This window comes from Bubalus bubalis, chromosome 5 (genome assembly GCF_019923935.1).
Source record: "Bubalus bubalis isolate 160015118507 breed Murrah chromosome 5, NDDB_SH_1, whole genome shotgun sequence".
NCBI classification, from domain to species: Eukaryota; Metazoa; Chordata; class Mammalia; order Artiodactyla; family Bovidae; genus Bubalus; species Bubalus bubalis.
Window position 1 is genome coordinate 130,037,079 of NC_059161.1, and position 15,771 is coordinate 130,052,849.

Sequence of the window (15,771 nt, forward strand, 5' to 3'; positions counted from 1 at the left end):
TCCTTTTTCATTTGAGATCAGAAATGACATATTCAGTTTTTTAGTTCTTTTTAACTGCTTCAGAACTGGAGATTTTCAGAGCCTTAGTAAGAATTGCCCTGTTTTTGGAAGATTCCTGCATAGATTAAGTTGTCTGGGGGGCTGACAGGTTGTCCCGGTCCTAAAATTAAGGGCCACAGCTCCTAGCCCACACTCTGCCCTCTCTTGTTTTAGAGCTGACGCCCCCCCGCCCCCCAACCTCCCCACACACACCCCTTGTCTAGGCTTTTCTCAAAGACAAGAACCTCGGACCATCCCCTGAGGAAACAGGAAACGAAATGGTAAGGGCTTCATACAGCTGCCAGAGTTCTAGATGTTCCAGGTTTCCGAGTTCTGAATGCTTTTTTTCCCCTTGAGCTTAGAATCATCGATAGTGACCATTTTCCCAGAATTTTTAAGGAGTCCCTCATTTAGAATAATCTTCCCATTTCGTATCGTCTTTCTTAAGTTGGTGGTCCCTGCGATGCCACTGGAGTTAAAGCTTCTCCTTTGTACCCTGAACACGAGGCCCGTTCCTGGGTGTTTTAGAAAGTTGAGTCTCATCCCTCATGACCCCCAGGGTGGACTGGGCACATCTCAGAGGCCTTGCCCTGCAGGTCAGGCCTCTTCGGTGGCCGTGAGTTAGGTCAGACCTGCAGTTTAATTTTTTATACTGTAGATTTCCAAGTTGTTCGTAATAACAGTTCTTCAGTCGCTCAGTCGTGTCCAACTCTTTGCGACCCCGTGGACTGCAGCACACCAGGCCTCGCTGTCCTCCACAATCTCCTGGAGTCTGCTCAAATTCTTGGCCATTGAGTCAGTGATGCTCTCTAACCATCCCATTACAATACAGGAGCATTTAGCATTTTTCTGAGCATGAGTCTGTGCTGAACACATCTGTGGGGGCCTTTCATCCTCGGAGCATGCCTTCGTGGTTAATACTACCCTTGCCGTGCAGACAGGAATCCTGAGGTTTAGAGCAGGTGAGTGAGTGGTCTGAGGTCACACAGCTTGCCAGGGTCTGTACGACAGTAGCAGCAACCTTGGCTCTGCTTTGGTGACTCTGTTCAGATTAGCACCAAATGCCCCAATTCCAGAGTGGGTCAAGGCAGACAGGGGAGCAGGCTGTATTTTCTATGTTTCCCAAAGAAAAATGAAATGCATGTGTGTGTAGACTACAGATATTTGCTCATCCATGCACTCACGTCTCCCGGTATTCCCAGTCTAAGAGTCAGGGGAGATAGTGTCCTTGGGTGGTGATGAAAGCGCCCAGTGTCCACGCTCCCACCCCGCCCCACCCCTCCCCAGGCAGCGGTGCCATGCAGACACGTGTGTCCGGGCATCAGATGGTGATGCTCCCCAGGACCAACGAGTGCCCCGTGAAAGCTCACACCTGCTGTTTTGGGGGGAACTTGTCCAAGAGTCCTCAGCAGTGTGCTCACATGGACGTGTCACTTCATTTGTTCAGGAGACATACTTCACAGCAGGGCACTTCCATAGGTCTTGGTTCATTCGGGGATGTGCTTCAGGCATCGGCTCTTCCGGACGCTGCTGGGCGTGGGGGTGCGGCCGGGGGCAAGGCTGGGTGTCGGGCTTTTCTGGGCTTAACATCCAGCGGGAAGGGGTGGCTGGAGCACAGAAGCCCAATGCTGCCCCAGCATGGACCATTTCTTTCTTGGTCACTTCCCCGTGTGCGTGCTGCTGGCTGGCCCGAGTCCGCGGAGGTGGTTCAGGGCCAGGGCCCCTTCCTCTGAGGCTGCAGAATCTGGCAGAACCTCGGCGAGTCCTCCCCTGCCAGCCGCCCACAGCAGGGTGGAGCACAGGCGATCACTGTGGAGACTCTACCGGGCCAGGTCTAGACACGGCGGTGGGCATCCATCCGTCTTCCGGCCAAGCCCAGCCCTGCAGCCCAGAGACGGAGCGCCATGTGGACAAGTGACATCTGGATGTCCAGGGCTGTGCTCAGGGAGGTGGGGCCCTCACTCCCGGGAGTGGGTGGTGTTGCCGCTGGTGCAGGAGAGCAGGGGTGCATGCGTCTCTCTGGTCCCCCAGATTCCTGTGTGTGTGTTGGGGGGGATGCTTTTGTTCCAGAAGGCTTATCAGACTGGGAACCCCCTAGGAAAGAGAAATGGGCCTGAAGGGGTCCCCCGGTGACAAATGGCAGCAGAGGCAGGTTTGGGAGCTGAAGGGGCCTTTGCAGGAAGGGCCTGATCCTCAGGGCGGGGTGCTCCCAGGGCCTCGCAGCCAGCGAGGGACAGGTGCAGACCCCCACTGCGCCCAGGCGGTCTTGGAACAGAAACAGACCTGGCCTGGGCGCTTAGGAGGAAGGCAGGCCTGCGGGGAGGAGTCTGAGCGTCAGCAGGCTGCCTGTGGGCTCTTAGCCACTGAGGTTGGCAGGGCAGGGGCCAGGGTAGCCGCCTTACCCCCAGGCTCTGATTCTGAAGGTCTCGGAAGGCCTGGATCAGGTGCTTCTCGTAGCTGGCGGTGCTGCCTTGGTGCTGGAGCTTACCCGAGCAAGAGCCTAGCTGGAGCGGAGCAGGAGGTGTGTGTGTGGGGGGGTGCTGTTGGCAGGCACGGGCAGCTGTATACGCTGTGGGGAAGGAAGGAGCTGGGAGGCCACGACCTGCGTGACTTGGGCTCTCACCTGGCTCTCGGATCTGCGTAAGTTCAGTTAAGCGTTCGCTAAACCGTGATGACCACAGTGCACGCTCAGGGCCTTCCCACAGTCAGAAGCTGTGTGTCTGGGTGGCCCCGCAGTGGGCTGGTGGATGCAGTGCTGGGAGTCGTGTGTGCGCGGGGCTCCCAGGGGAGGGGGGTCAGGGAAGCGATGGGCACCCCGCTTCTGTGTCCACTCATTGCCTTTGGCATCATGGGCTCACCGCCAGACTGCAATCTGGCCCAAACCCACAGCCACTTGAAAGCTGACCTATTTTTAAATTTGTTTCCTCAAGTTAGGCTGGAACGCAGCTACCACAGTGACCTGATGACTGGCCCTCTGCCCTGCGGGCTCCCTGCTCCAGACGGGACTCTTAGTAATAAGCGCGTGTGTGATCCCTGGGTAAACTCCTCCGGGATAAGCGCGTGTGTGATCCCTGGGTAAACTCCTCCGGGATAAGCGCGTGTGTGATCCCTGGGTAAACTCCTCCGGGATAAGCGCGTGTGTGATCCCTGGGTAAACTCCTCCGGGATAAGCGCGTGTGTGATCCCTGGGTAAACTCCTCCGGGATAAGCGCGTGTGTGATCCCTGGGTAAACTCCTCCGGGATAAGCGCGTGTGTGATCCCTGGGTAAACTCCTCCGGGATAAGCGCGTGTGTGATCCCTGGGTAAACTCCTCCGGGATAAGCGCGTGTGTGATCCCTGGGTAAACTCCTCCGGGATAAGCGCGTGTGTGATCCCTGGGTAAACTCCTCCGGGATAAGCGCGTGTGTGATCCCTGGGTAAACTCCTCCGGGATAAGCGCGTGTGTGATCCCTGGGTAAACTCCCCCGGGATAAGCGCGTGTGTGATCCCTGGGTAAACTCCCCCGGGATAAGCGCGTGTGTGATCCCTGGGTAAACTCCCCCGGGATAAGCGCGTGTGTGATCCCTGGGTAAACTCCTCCAGGATAAGCGCGTGTGTGATCCCTGGGTAAACTCCCCCGGGATAAGCGCGTGTGTGATCCCTGGGTAAACTCCCCCGGGATAAGCGCGTGTGTGATCCCTGGGTAAACTCCCCCGGGATAAGCGCGTGTGTGATCCCTGGGTAAACTCCTCCAGGATAAGCGCGTGTGTGATCCCTGGGTAAACTCCTCCGGGATAAGCGCGTGTGTGATCCCTGGGTAAACTCCTCCGGGATAAGCGCGTGTGTGATCCCTGGGTAAACTCCTCCGGGATAAGCGCGTGTGTGATCCCTGGGTAAACTCCTCCGGGATAAGCGCGTGTGTGATCCCTGGGTAAACTCCCCCAGGGCTGTTACCGCAGCAACAACGCAGGAGCGAGTAAAATAATGATGATAATAATGGTAGCTGATGGGCGCTGGCTGTGCGCCCGGCAGTATTTCAAATGGTTTACAAGTATAATCTCACTAACACCGCGGCTTTACGAGGCGTGCGTGTGTGTGCATCTGTTTACCTGGGAGGGGGACCGCCCAGCCAGGGAGGGGTGCAAACCCGCCGAGCCCTTGTCCCCTGACCTGTTCGTTAGCGCTTTAAAGCCATCCAGTTGGTGAACCATTTGATGTGTTTTTCTTATTGTGAAAAGGACCTGTACTTATTACAGAAAACGCGGGCAGTGAGAGAAAAGAGGGAGCCTAAACGCCCCGGGAGCACCTCAGCCCAGGGCAGCTACTGTCCAGGTCGGCGGGTCCTAGGGGGTGCCTCTTCCCTGGCGTTCACCTGGAGTGAGGGCAGTCTGTCTGTCCAGTGTGGTTCTGGGGGCACGAGGTGGGGGGCGTGGGGGGGCAAGGCTTCTTTGTGCTCCGGTCCTGGCCCAGGCGGCTGCAGCAGAGACAGGGAGGGTGGGCTTGGGGGGCAACGTGGGGCAGCCAGGTGCTCAAGGGCGATGTAGCCCCCCCGGGACACGCACTGGCCGTCCCCCCAGCTCCGTCCACCCGCCGGCAGGCCCTCGACGTAGCTTTCTGAACTGAGTCTCATCCAGCACGAAAGAGGAGCCCGCCTTCAGTGTAGGGAAGCGGGCGGGGGCATCCATGTGTCCTGAACTAGGGAGAAGAGAGAGCAGGAGGGGCCAGGCCTCGGGTGCAGCTGGGCGCCTCCCGGCTCGGCTCCTCTGTGGAAGGAAGCGAGACCAGCCCGCTCCCCACGGCCACGGGGCCTGGTGCCTCCGCCTGCCCCACCCCCCACAGGAGGCGAGGGCACCGGACAGTGGCTGGAGCTGTGACACAGGGTCACGCAGTGACCAGGGGGCAGGAGGGGGGCGGCGAGCGGGCTGGGTGGGGTCGGGGCGGGATCTCAGGGTGGTCAGGGCCCAGGGCCTTCTACTGGCAGAGGCTGCCGGCTGGTCCTCGCTCAGGCTGGGGTTCTGTCCTCCCACACCGGTCCTGTGGCTCCAGGGCAGAGCAGTGGCCTCGGGCCCCTGCCAGGGGCAGGCCTGTGCCAGGCGCTGGCCAGTTGGCTCCTCTCCGGGCAGGTGGAGCCACCTCGAGCAGGCGTTTCGGGTCAGGCTGCGGGCCTCCTCGGAGCTGGGCCTTGGCCGCTGGAAGCCTGGCCAGTGCCAGGTTTGGAGAGCTCCGCATTTTTCACCGCTGCCCGTAGCCCACCCGGGGTGAGGGGACCGGTCAGCACTGGCCGTCTGGCACCCAGTGCCTAGCAGGGGTGTGTGTGTGTGTAATTGAGGTGAAAATTAGCAGCCTGTGTGTGTGTGTAACGGTCAGCACTGGCCCTCTGGCACCTAGTGCCTAGCAGGGTGTGTGTGTGTATGTAATTGAGGTGAAAGTGTGTGTGTGTGTGTGTGTGTACTTGAGGTGAAGATCATCACCCAGTGCCTAGCAGGGTGTGTGTGTGTGTGCGCGCGTGTGTAATTGAGGTGAGCATCACCAGCTGTGAGGTTAGCCATCTCATTGTGCAGCTCACGCGTCTAACATTCACAGCCTCCTGCAGCCGTGTTTGTCTGGTTCTGAAATGTCCTCGTCCTGCCTGGAGCCCACAGGCAGTCGCTCCACACCCGTCCCCCCGCCCCGGGCTCCCGCCCGTCCTGGGTGTCTCCTGCCCGGAATGGGGGGCCCCATCCCCGATCCTGGGCTCACCCAGGTCCCCGGGCCCACTGACACGCATCCTCTGTCTTTGCAGCTCCCGACTACACAGCCATCCTGGGCATTAGTGACGAGGCAGCCCGGTTGCGGGCGCTGGACGCGTACCTCAGCACGCGTAGCTACATGCAGGGCTTTGCCCTGTCCGAGGCGGACGTGGATGCCTTCAGGCAGCTCTCGGGCCCTCCGGCCGACCCGCAGCTCTTCCATGTGACCCGCTGGTTCCGGCATGTGGCTGCGATCCTGGGCAGCCCCCCCACCGCAGGCCCACCCTGCGGGCTCCAAGCAAGTAAGTAGCAGAGCAGCTTCTGGCCGTGAGACCCTCCTTGCTGGCCGCGGGGGGCCTGCCAGCGCCCCGAGGGGAGGTTAGGATGGGAGCCGAGGCGCCGACCCCCAAGGATCACATCCCTGCACTGCTGCGGCGGAGCCACTGCGGGTGGGGGCCCGCCTTGGCTGTCAGCTCCCTGACCCCGCTTGGACTTGACTTGCTTCTCCTTAAGTTTTCCCCTGAGGTCACAGGTGTGTGTGCGTCCACCATCGGATCCTGAAGCAGTGTTAGTGGTGGGAACCCTGGGCACCCAGAGCGAAGGCGTTTCTGGGCTTTGAGAGGAGGGGGCTCAGAGCTCTTGCTCCCCCCGACCCCGGTTGTGGTGTGCAGGGGCGTCTGGCTGCTGGGTGGTCTCTCCCCTCCCATGAATCTGTAGATGAATCCGTAGTGGCCTGTGCCCTCGAGCAGCTGTCCCAGCCTGGCTTGGGGTGTGCACCCCCTTGAGCGGGGGGCGGGGAGATCCACGTGTGGTCTCTGTGGTCCCTGCTGGACCGGGCAGACTGCAGGGTCTTTTCTAGATCCTTCAGCTGGGACAATCCCCTGGAGAAGGAAATGGCTACCCACTCCAGTATCCTGGCCTGGAGAATCCCATGGACTGTATGGTCCATGGGGTTGCAAAGAGTCGAGTGAGCGACTTTCACCTGGGACGCTGGGGCCCTGCCCTCTGCCAGTCCCCTCTGTAACGGGGTGGAGGTGGGGTGGTGTTCCTCCTGGGTGGGGTGGGCTTTGGCTTCTGGGTGATCCTGCTGCAGTTGCCCCTTCCCCAGTGGAGGTGGTGCTTCTCCGAGGTGGTGCTTCTCCCCAGGGCGTGGCCTCTGGGGTGGGGTCACGGTGGGTGGGGCGCAGCCTTGGCGTGGCCATCTGTCTGGAGCTACAACCTCCAGCCTGGAGCTTGTGGGGAGAGTGACACAGGCACCCATTGGGAAGGCAGGTACCCCCCTGCAAAGGAGGGCGTGGGTTCCCCAGGGCAGGGAGGCCTTCCTGGTGCCCCGACACGGATGCCTCCAGGGTGCCCTTGGGGACCCCGAGTGGCAAGATGCCTGGTGGACTGGGGCTCAGAGCCCTCAGGGTCGGTATCCTCTGCTGAGTCCCTGGGTGCCAGTGGCCGAGCGTCTGCCTCGCTGGTGCGTCTCAGACGTCCCCCAGCCTATCCTGGGCGGGTGCCCCCCACCCCGGGGCGCTCTCTGCCGCCCCCCACTGCCCCATCCCCCTCCCAAGAGGAGCTTCAGGGCCTGCTCTTCCCCACAGAGGGTGGCTCGTGGCCCCGCGGGTCCCCAGGGTGTGACCCTCTGAGCCGCCCCTCTTGCGAGGCTGCGGTGCGTGTGGTGCCCGGGGCACGCAGTCGCGGGCTGGCACGTCCCCTTTGTCCCCCCACTCCCGACACCCCCTGCCCGGAGCCTCACTCTCCGGGCCTCGGTGAGCCGGGTGTGCTGGTGGTGTGCTCGTGGGTCAGAGCTGCGTTTCTGCACGTGCCCGGGCGGGGGTGCCAGGCGCAGGCATGTGTGCTGTTCCCAAGCAGCCAGAGGAAGGCTGGGCACAGCTAGGGGGCTGCGCCCAGCAGGGACCATTGGTGCCGGGCGCGGGGCAGCGGGTCCCCAGGGCCTCTGGCGACCCTCCCATCTCATTAAGCCAGGGCCCCGGGGACGCCTCCCGACTCTCTTTGGCCGCGGGATTTTGAGTGCCCATTTCTGTGACTGCTCACCAGCTCTTGGGCAGTAGCCGCTCTCCGGGGGGCGCGGAAGTCCGAGTGTGACCCCAGGTCCTGGAGGGCATCCCCCGCCTGTGCCGCTGGGTCCTGCCGCTGCCAGCCCCTCCCACGAGCCTTCAGTCCTGCGAGCCCCGCCTTCGCCCTGGCTCCGGGCGTGCGTGTGAGCAGCTCCAGCCAGCTCCCCGTCACCCCCCGTGGCAGCGGCATTTCTTGTGTGGGGACCTGCAGCTTCTCGGTGGGGGGAGCAGCAGGCGGCGTCCCAGCAGGCTCTGAGGAGTGTCTCCGGTGAGGCCTGGGTGTCTGCTGACCACAGGAGCCCTTCCGTGTGTCCGCGACTTGGGCCTGGAGTCGGGAGCTGCTGGGTGGTTCTGTCTGTCCCCCCCGCACCTGCTGGTGCGCGCACACACACGCACACGTACACACGCACAGCCGTCTCCCACCCCTTCACCGGCCGGTTGTGTGTATCCTCTGGGTGGCCTGTAGCCGGGCCCAGGGCTCAGTTCTCCGTGACCCTTGGGGAGCAGCGGGCGGTCCTCTGGCGGCAGGACGGTCGCCTTGCAGACACGGCAGCGGGGTGGGGGCGGCGTTGAGACCAGGAGCCTGTGCCCGCAGGGATGCAGGGGGCGCGCAGGCCGTTGAGCTCGGCCAGGTTAGGCGTGCAGCAGTGCCTCGGGGTGGCGGGAGGGTCACTGGTGCTCCGAGTGGGGGTGGAAGGTGTAAAGACTTGGTGTCTCTCCCGGAGCCTTGGGACACAGCTACCCTCCAACCCCACCCACCTCCCAGGCCCTCGTTGCAGACCGTCAGGCCTGCCCTTCATGCAGTGGGAGGCTCGGGCTCACAGCCGCAGGGCAGGGGAATGGCCAGGAGGAGATCGGGGTCAGGGAGGAGGGCGGGGCTTCCCTGGTGACTGTAACCGGAGGAGGCTGGGCTCCGTGAGCCCCCTCCCCACCCCCGTGACATGGCCCGCGGGCTGTTCCCAAAGGCTCTGGGACCAGGTGGAGCCCTGGGCGCACATCAGAGCCGTGCCTGGGAGCCCGCATGTTTCGGGGGTGGGGAGCCAGCCGCCTGCTGGTGGAGATGAGCCTGGGCCGCAGGCCATGCCACTGACCATCCACGGCCATGGGCCAGTGGCTCTTTCTAGCCTGACCTGGCTCCTGGGCCTGGAGATGGTCCCCATCCCCTGAAGCCTCCAGAGAGGTGTCCTCCCGGGGGCGGGCGGGCATCAGTCCAGCCCCGTGGCCTGCCTGTGCACCTCCGGCCTCACGGGTGCCCCATGCTTGGAGCCAGCGGGGGAAGGTGGGTGTGGCGGGCCAAGGGGAAGGGGTTGTGGGACACGCTGCCGCTCAGACATGAGCAAGCAGAGCAGGGGTTGGGGTTGGTGGCGCTGGATCGGGCCACACTGTCAGAGCCCCATGGTATTCCTTCATCCCGCACTGACCCAGCTGTGCTCTCCCCCAGCAGGCAGAGGGCGGCGTGCACAGCCCGCATGGTCTCCTCCAGCCGGGTCTGAGCCATGCCAGCTCCGCCTGTACAACAGCCTGACGCGGAGGAAGGTAGGGGGCCGCGGGGGCAGGGGTGGCTCTGGAGGACCCCTCGGCTGGTGGGCGAGCGTCCTCCGCAGGGCTGTGTTCAGGAGCGCGCGTGCACACCCGTGTGGCACACCTTGAGGGGCTGCCCGTCAGCTTCCTGGCTCTAGGTGTGTGCAGGGCCAGGAGTCTGCGTGCCCTCTGGGGGACATGTGGTGGCATCTGTTGTCATGGTGCCAGCCAAGCGGGGCCATTGCTTTCGGGAGCCCGGCAGGTGTGAGGGCGAAGGCTGGTTGGCTCTGGACTGGCCAGGGCTTGCTCAGCAGGATCAGGGGCTCCAGGGGTTTTGAGCAGGGCTGACAGGTTTCTATGGGCCAGCACCCTGAGCAGATGGGCGGCAGGGTCCCCCTTGTGGACTGGTTGGAAACAGCAGGCCCTGAACTGACCTGAGACCTTGGGCAGTTGGTGGGAGGCCTCACGTCCTAGGCCGGCTCCTCCAGGAGTGTGGGCCCCGGGCAGCTGGGAAAGGAAAGCTGCCTCCTCACATTGTTCTGGGAGCGAGTGCTGGACAGTCAGCGCGCTCGGCTCTGGCCTGACTCACAGCAGGTGCCTGATGAACGGAGGCTGCTCTCGTTAAAGCAGCAGAATCAGGACGCTCGTCTCCCTGACCCCTGGCCTGTGTCTGTGAGTGGAGTCCCAGGGAGGAAGGGGCCTGCTCCCCGGGCCCCTGGGTCGTGGAGCTCACTGTTAGGGGTCCTGTGCTGCGCCCCAGCCCTAGCCCAGACCGCGGCTTTCTGCAAGCTACGCGATCTTGTGAACGTGCGCGAGCCACTCGTGGCCGCCGGCACTGGTCCTGCGCCCCTCGTGACGGTCATTCCCTTGTTTCCAATCAAGGACGTGTTTGTGCCGCAAGATGGAAGGAGGGTGACATGGTACTGCTGCGGGCCCACCGTCTACGACGCCTCGCACATGGGGCACGCCAGGTAGGAGCACCCCTGGGCTGAGTGGAGGCGCGGCGCCCAGCTCTAAAGGTGGAAGCTTCTCATTCCGCTAGTACTCCCTGTAGAAAAGCTAGAGTCCAGGCAACCAAGCAGAAGTAGTTCCCGCAGCCCCGAGGCTGCCCTGTGGACTCTGACCAGACGCTCTCCTTCCTGCGCCTGAGAGTCCTCCCCACCTGCTTCCCTGGGGCAGGCCGGGCCCCTCTCCCGCCGCGCTGCTGTGCGGGTGGAAAGGCGGCTGCTATGCCGGTGGAAAGGCAGGCCCCTCTCCCGCCACGCTGCTGTGAGGGTGGAAAGGCTGGCCCCCTCCCGCCGTGCTGCTGTGCGGGTGGAAAGGCCTGCCTCCCGTCGCCGCAGGTCCTACATCTCCTTCGATATCCTGAGAAGAGTGCTGAGGGATTACTTCAAATTTGATGTCTTCTACTGCATGAACATCACGGACATTGACGATAAGGTAAAGGGAGTTCTTAGGATTAAATTTTAAATACAGCGGATGGCATGAGGGAAGAAATGACCTTGGATGAGTTAATAAACCCATGTTGGCTTGAGCCAGCTCAGCTCAGTACATGCTATTTGAACCCCCGCCCCCACCCTGCGGTACTTGTATTGCGATTTATGCGATGACGCTTTGTGTTCACCTGCTTTGATGCTGTTGAAAACCCCGGTAAATGTGAGCGACCCCCAGGGCAGGGGTGGGGGAGGGTGGGCTCGGGCTGACACCCCCCCCCCCCCCCGCCCCGCGCTCAGGAGGGCGAGGGGGAGCAGCGTTCTCGGATGCCGCCTGTACCAGCCGCCCTGCCCCCCACCTGGCGTTGCCCTCTGCGCGGGCAACGTGCACCGCCCGGCTGACCCCGCTTTCCTCCTCTGCTCCCAGATCATCAAGAGGGCCCGGCAGAACTACCTGTTCGAGCGGTACCGGGAGACGCAGCCCCAGGCAGCGCAGCTGCTGGAGGATGTGCGAGCCGCCCTGCAGGTGGGTCGCTGCCTTTCAGGGTTCCCATGTCCCTCCCGTCCACCCCATCCCCAGCACGGGGACCGTCGTCAGCGGGCTCCGTGACACGCAGGGTCGCGAGGCCACCGTCATGGAGCTCCCCCGGGCCATGGGGAAAACCACCAGCAGAGGCAACCGGGGGGGGGCGGGGGCGGGGGGCGCGGGTGACCCCTCCTGCCACTTACGGGAGACGCTCAGTGCAGGTCACCCTGGTCAGCACTGACCTGGGAACCTTCCACATGGAGTCACAACTGAATCAAAGGCATGTGACCAAGAGGTGAAGCTGCCGGGCTTCTTAAGTGGGTGGTCCTGGAGGTTTTCAGAGTTACCTGAATAAATTAGTTCTCTCCAGTCTAACATTTTGTTTTGAAAAAACAGTATTACAGATTATGGTTATTATATTTTGAGGTCAGATAAGGCAAGTTCTCTTTCTTAATCACCACCTTTAGTAATTACAGTAAGGATTGCCGTTGTGCTTATGATGTATTATCTCCGCCAGAAAAAAAAGGAATAAAATTAGAGCTTAGCAGTCATCCTCTAGGCTGAGCGGTGGGGCCTCTGTGATGGAGGCGGCGTGGGGGACACCTGTGTGTCCTGGCCGTGGCCTTAGGGCAGCTGCCTCAGTCCAGGGTCACATCAGAGGGATGGGCCCCGGCGCCCTTTGCACCATCTGCCTGCTGGGGACACGCGGGATGACGCCCTCGGGACCCAGACCCCCGGAGGCCGCGGGCGGGGGGCAGGACCGGCCTTTTCCGCGTGGAGCCGGCAGGGAGCCCGGGGCTCTGCTGAGCGGGGCTAACGGTGTGGCCTCTCCTCACACGCACAGCCGTTCTCCGCGAAGCTGCAGGAGACCGTGGACCCGGACAAGAAGCAGATGCTGGAACGCCTGCAGCGCTCGGTGGCGCAGGCCGCGGAGCCGCTGGAGGGCGCGCTGCGGGCCGGGCAGGCAGGGCAGGAGCTGGATGGCCGCGTGCAGGTGAGGCTGAGGCGCGTCCGGTCAAGGCGGCGCCGTCGGCAGGCGCGGGGGGCTGGCTTCTCAGGCTTATTCCGGCCTCCTCGGGGTCTCTGGCCAGCGCTTGTAGCAGCACCGCCTGGAGAAGCCGAGTGGAGACGCCGCGGGTCCCCTGGGGAGTGAGCGTGGTCTGCTGCCCCTGAGGGCAGTGGCGTCCTTGGGCCCGAGTCGCACACCCCGTCCCCCTTTGCGCACCCCGTCCGCCTTGCCTTCGCACATCCCTTCCTCCGCGGTCCCCTCCTCCTCCGGCCTGAGCGCCGCCCCCCCTCCCCGGCCCTTCTCCTCGACGCCGGCGCCCCCTGCTGGCCGCTCACGGAAGGTGCGGCCGACCTGGCCAGGGGAAGGTGCAGCCATGTAGGGGTGCAGGCCTGCAGGGCCCCTGCTCCTGGGTGTGCGTGTCCCGAGCGAGGTGAGGGGTCGGGGGCACAGGGTCATGGGGACGAGGCTTTCCCGCACCTGCATCTGAGACCACACACAGGATCAGGGATGCCTCAGGCCGGCCAGAAGCTGGGTACATTTCTATTTCCAACAGCGATGCTGGGAATTTTCTTCGGCGATTGCAGTAATGTCCTTCTTATTAAAATTGTACAGTACGCGTAACATGCGGGTTCTCAGCTTAACCGTTTTTAAGCACATTCACGTCGTTGTGTGAACAGCATCACTGCCCATCTCCAGAAATGCTTTTCATTTTCCGGAGCTGACATGCTCGCTGTCTCTGGGAAATGCTCACTCCTCACCCACCCCCAGCCCCTGGCCCCACCAGGCTGCTTCCCACCCCCGTGGATCCAGCTGCTCTCGGGACCTCACAGATGTGGGCTCATTCGGGATTCTTCCTCTAGTGGCTGGATTATTTCACGTAGCAAACTGTCCTCAACGTTCATCCAGGTCGTAGCCTATGTCGGAAGGTCCTTTCTTCTTGAGACTGAGTAATATTTCGTCACGTGGGCTGGACCACGTTTTGTGTATCCCTTCATCTTTGGTGAACGTTGTTTTCACCTTTGTTGTGAACCTTACTGCCGCGAGCACGGTGTGCAGATCCCTGCTCTTTGTTCTTTTGTGTGTATCCGCAGAAGCAGCTCGTACAGAAATTCAGCGCGGTGTTCTGAGGGACCACTGTGTTAGTTTGCAGTAGTAAGTGTTACTTCCTGGCTTTGCAGGACATTTGGTCCATGCCAAGAGGTCCTTGAAGTTTGGTTCCCTGATAGCTCAGTTGGTAAAGAATCCACCTGCAATGCAGGAGACCTGGGTTCGATCCTTGGGTTGGGAAGATTCCCCTGGAGAAGGGAAAGGCTACCCACTCCAGCATTCTGGCCAGGAGAATCCCATGGACTGTAGAGGCCACGTACAGTCCACCGTATAGTCGTGTAACAGTCCACGGCTGAGCAACTTTCACTTTCACACGTCCATGGCCATACTTGGTCCATGCCAAATGGTTGTAGGTACAGCCGCCCTTCAGAGCCTTTTGGTGTGACTGCGCCCTCCTCCTCGCATGTTCCCGGGGTCCCGCTGGTGTGCCTGTACAGCAGCGCGTTGTGCGGCCAGGACCGTCCCTGTGTGTCAGATGTAGACTGGCAGGTGGTGAGTCCCGCGGGGTGAAATTCCGTTTCTCTTGCCTCTCGTGGGACTGAGTACCCTTTCGTGTGTTCACTTCCTGGTCGTCATTCTGCACAGGCATCTTCCACGCCGTTTTCCCCTGGGCGGTTTGTCTTCTTACTGGTTTGTAAGTATGCTTATGTTTCCTGGACGCTAGTTGTTTGTCATTTAAATGTGTTGCAAACATTTTCTCCTAATTTGTGGCTTCTCTTTTAACACAGAGCCTTAGTTTTAATGCAATCAACTTTATCAAGCTGCTTCTTTTATCCTTAGCATTTTTGTCTTAAGAAATTTTTCTTACCCTGAAACATGACTATATTCTCCAGTATTTTCTTCTAACGATTTTAAAGTTGTACATTTCACATTTAAGTCTTTGATCCCCCAGAATTTGTTTGGGTTTTGAAGGTTTTTTTCTGTGTGCGTGTGTGTGCGTGTGTGCGTGCGTGTGTGCACGTGCACGTGTGAGTGCATGCACGTGTGTGCGTGTGCGCACGCGTGTGTGCATGCGCACGTGTGTGCGTGCGTGTGTGCACATGTGTGCGTGCGTGTGTGTAGCTGTGCCAGGTCTTAGTTGCGGCACGTGAACTTCTTTTTTAGCTGTTTATTTTACATCGGGGTGTAGCCGATTAACAATGCTGTGATAGTTCAGGTGGACTGCAGAGGGCCTCAGCCATACGTATACACGTACCCACTCTCCCCCCAACCCCCCTTCCTTCCAGGCTGCCACATAGCAATGAGCAGAGTTCCCTGTGTCCGTCTTAAATACGGCAGTGTGTCCGCCTCAATCCCAAACTCCCTAGCTACCCCTTCCCTGCATTCCTTCCCCCTGGTGACCGTAAGTTCATTCTCTGTTAGTCTGTTTCTGTTTTCTAAATAAGTTCATTTGTATCATTTCTGTCTCGGTGTAAGTGAGATTTCTGCTTCTCCGACTTCCTTCCCTCACTGTGACAATCCCCGGCTTCATCTGGTGGCAAGTAAGATCCAGTTCCCTGACCAGGGATTGAACCTGGGCCGCCTACACTGGGAGCGTGGAGGCTTAGCCACTGGACCATCAGGGGAGCACCCAGAATTAGTTTCGAAAGTCATCTGAGTAGGGATCCAGTCCTCCCCAAACATGGCAAGCCCTGCTGTCCTCGGGGACTGCAGACCCGTCTGCTGCGTGTCGGGTCTCAGCTCTGCCCGTCTGGTCGTTTAGCCGCCCTGCATGAATGTCGTGGTGTCTTGGCACCGATGCTGGGAGGGCAGGAGGCCTCACCCTGGTTTTGTTCTCCAGATGTGTTGTGAATGCTCCTTGGCTTGCCGATTTCCCACACAAGACACCTTGGACTTTAAATGTTATGTATTGAAGGATCGTTTCAGAGATCCGCCTGTGGCTGTGTGGAGCCTCTCTTTCTGTTTCACTAAGACTTTTAAAAAGAGTTTTATCTTACAGCAGTTTCAGGTTCCCGGTGAAAGGGACAGAACGGCGCAGAGGTTTCCCGTGGCCCTGCGCGCCCCAGCCCGCCCCCACGCACAGGGAGCCCCGCCCCCGTCAGTACCCCAGAGCTGCTGTTTGTTACGGCTGGCGAAGCTCCACTGACACGTTGTCACCGCCCAGGTCCCCCGTTTACCCTGGGCTCTCTCGAGGTGGTGTGCCTCACGCAGCTCTGGACACGTGTGTGATGGCACGTCTCTGCCCTCATGTCCTCACACAGAGTAGGCTCCCTGCCTGAAAGTCCTCTCTACTCCATCTGTTCGTCCCTCCTCACCCGTGAACCCTGGTGCCCACTGAACTCCGTCTGTTCATCCCTCCTCACCCGCGAACCCTGGCGCCCACTGAGCCTTCTGCTGGCTCCAGAGTGTGGCCTCCTCTGA

At 60.9% G+C, this 15,771-nt stretch overlaps 1 protein-coding gene across 1 annotated transcript in view; it reads left to right on the forward strand.

The window, feature by feature from the left end:
- The window catches only part of CARS1 (cysteinyl-tRNA synthetase 1), a 51,795-nt gene that overhangs the window by 1,326 nt on the left and 34,698 nt on the right, over positions 1–15,771 (forward strand). Inside the window, exons 2-7 of the mRNA XM_006041271.4 lie at positions 5,802–6,050; positions 9,256–9,350; positions 10,218–10,306; positions 10,679–10,775; positions 11,196–11,294; positions 12,139–12,288. Coding sequence (XP_006041333.2) covers positions 5,802–6,050; positions 9,256–9,350; positions 10,218–10,306; positions 10,679–10,775; positions 11,196–11,294; positions 12,139–12,288 — 779 coding nt within the window. The remainder of the gene's footprint in view (positions 1–5,801; positions 6,051–9,255; positions 9,351–10,217; positions 10,307–10,678; positions 10,776–11,195; positions 11,295–12,138; positions 12,289–15,771) is intronic.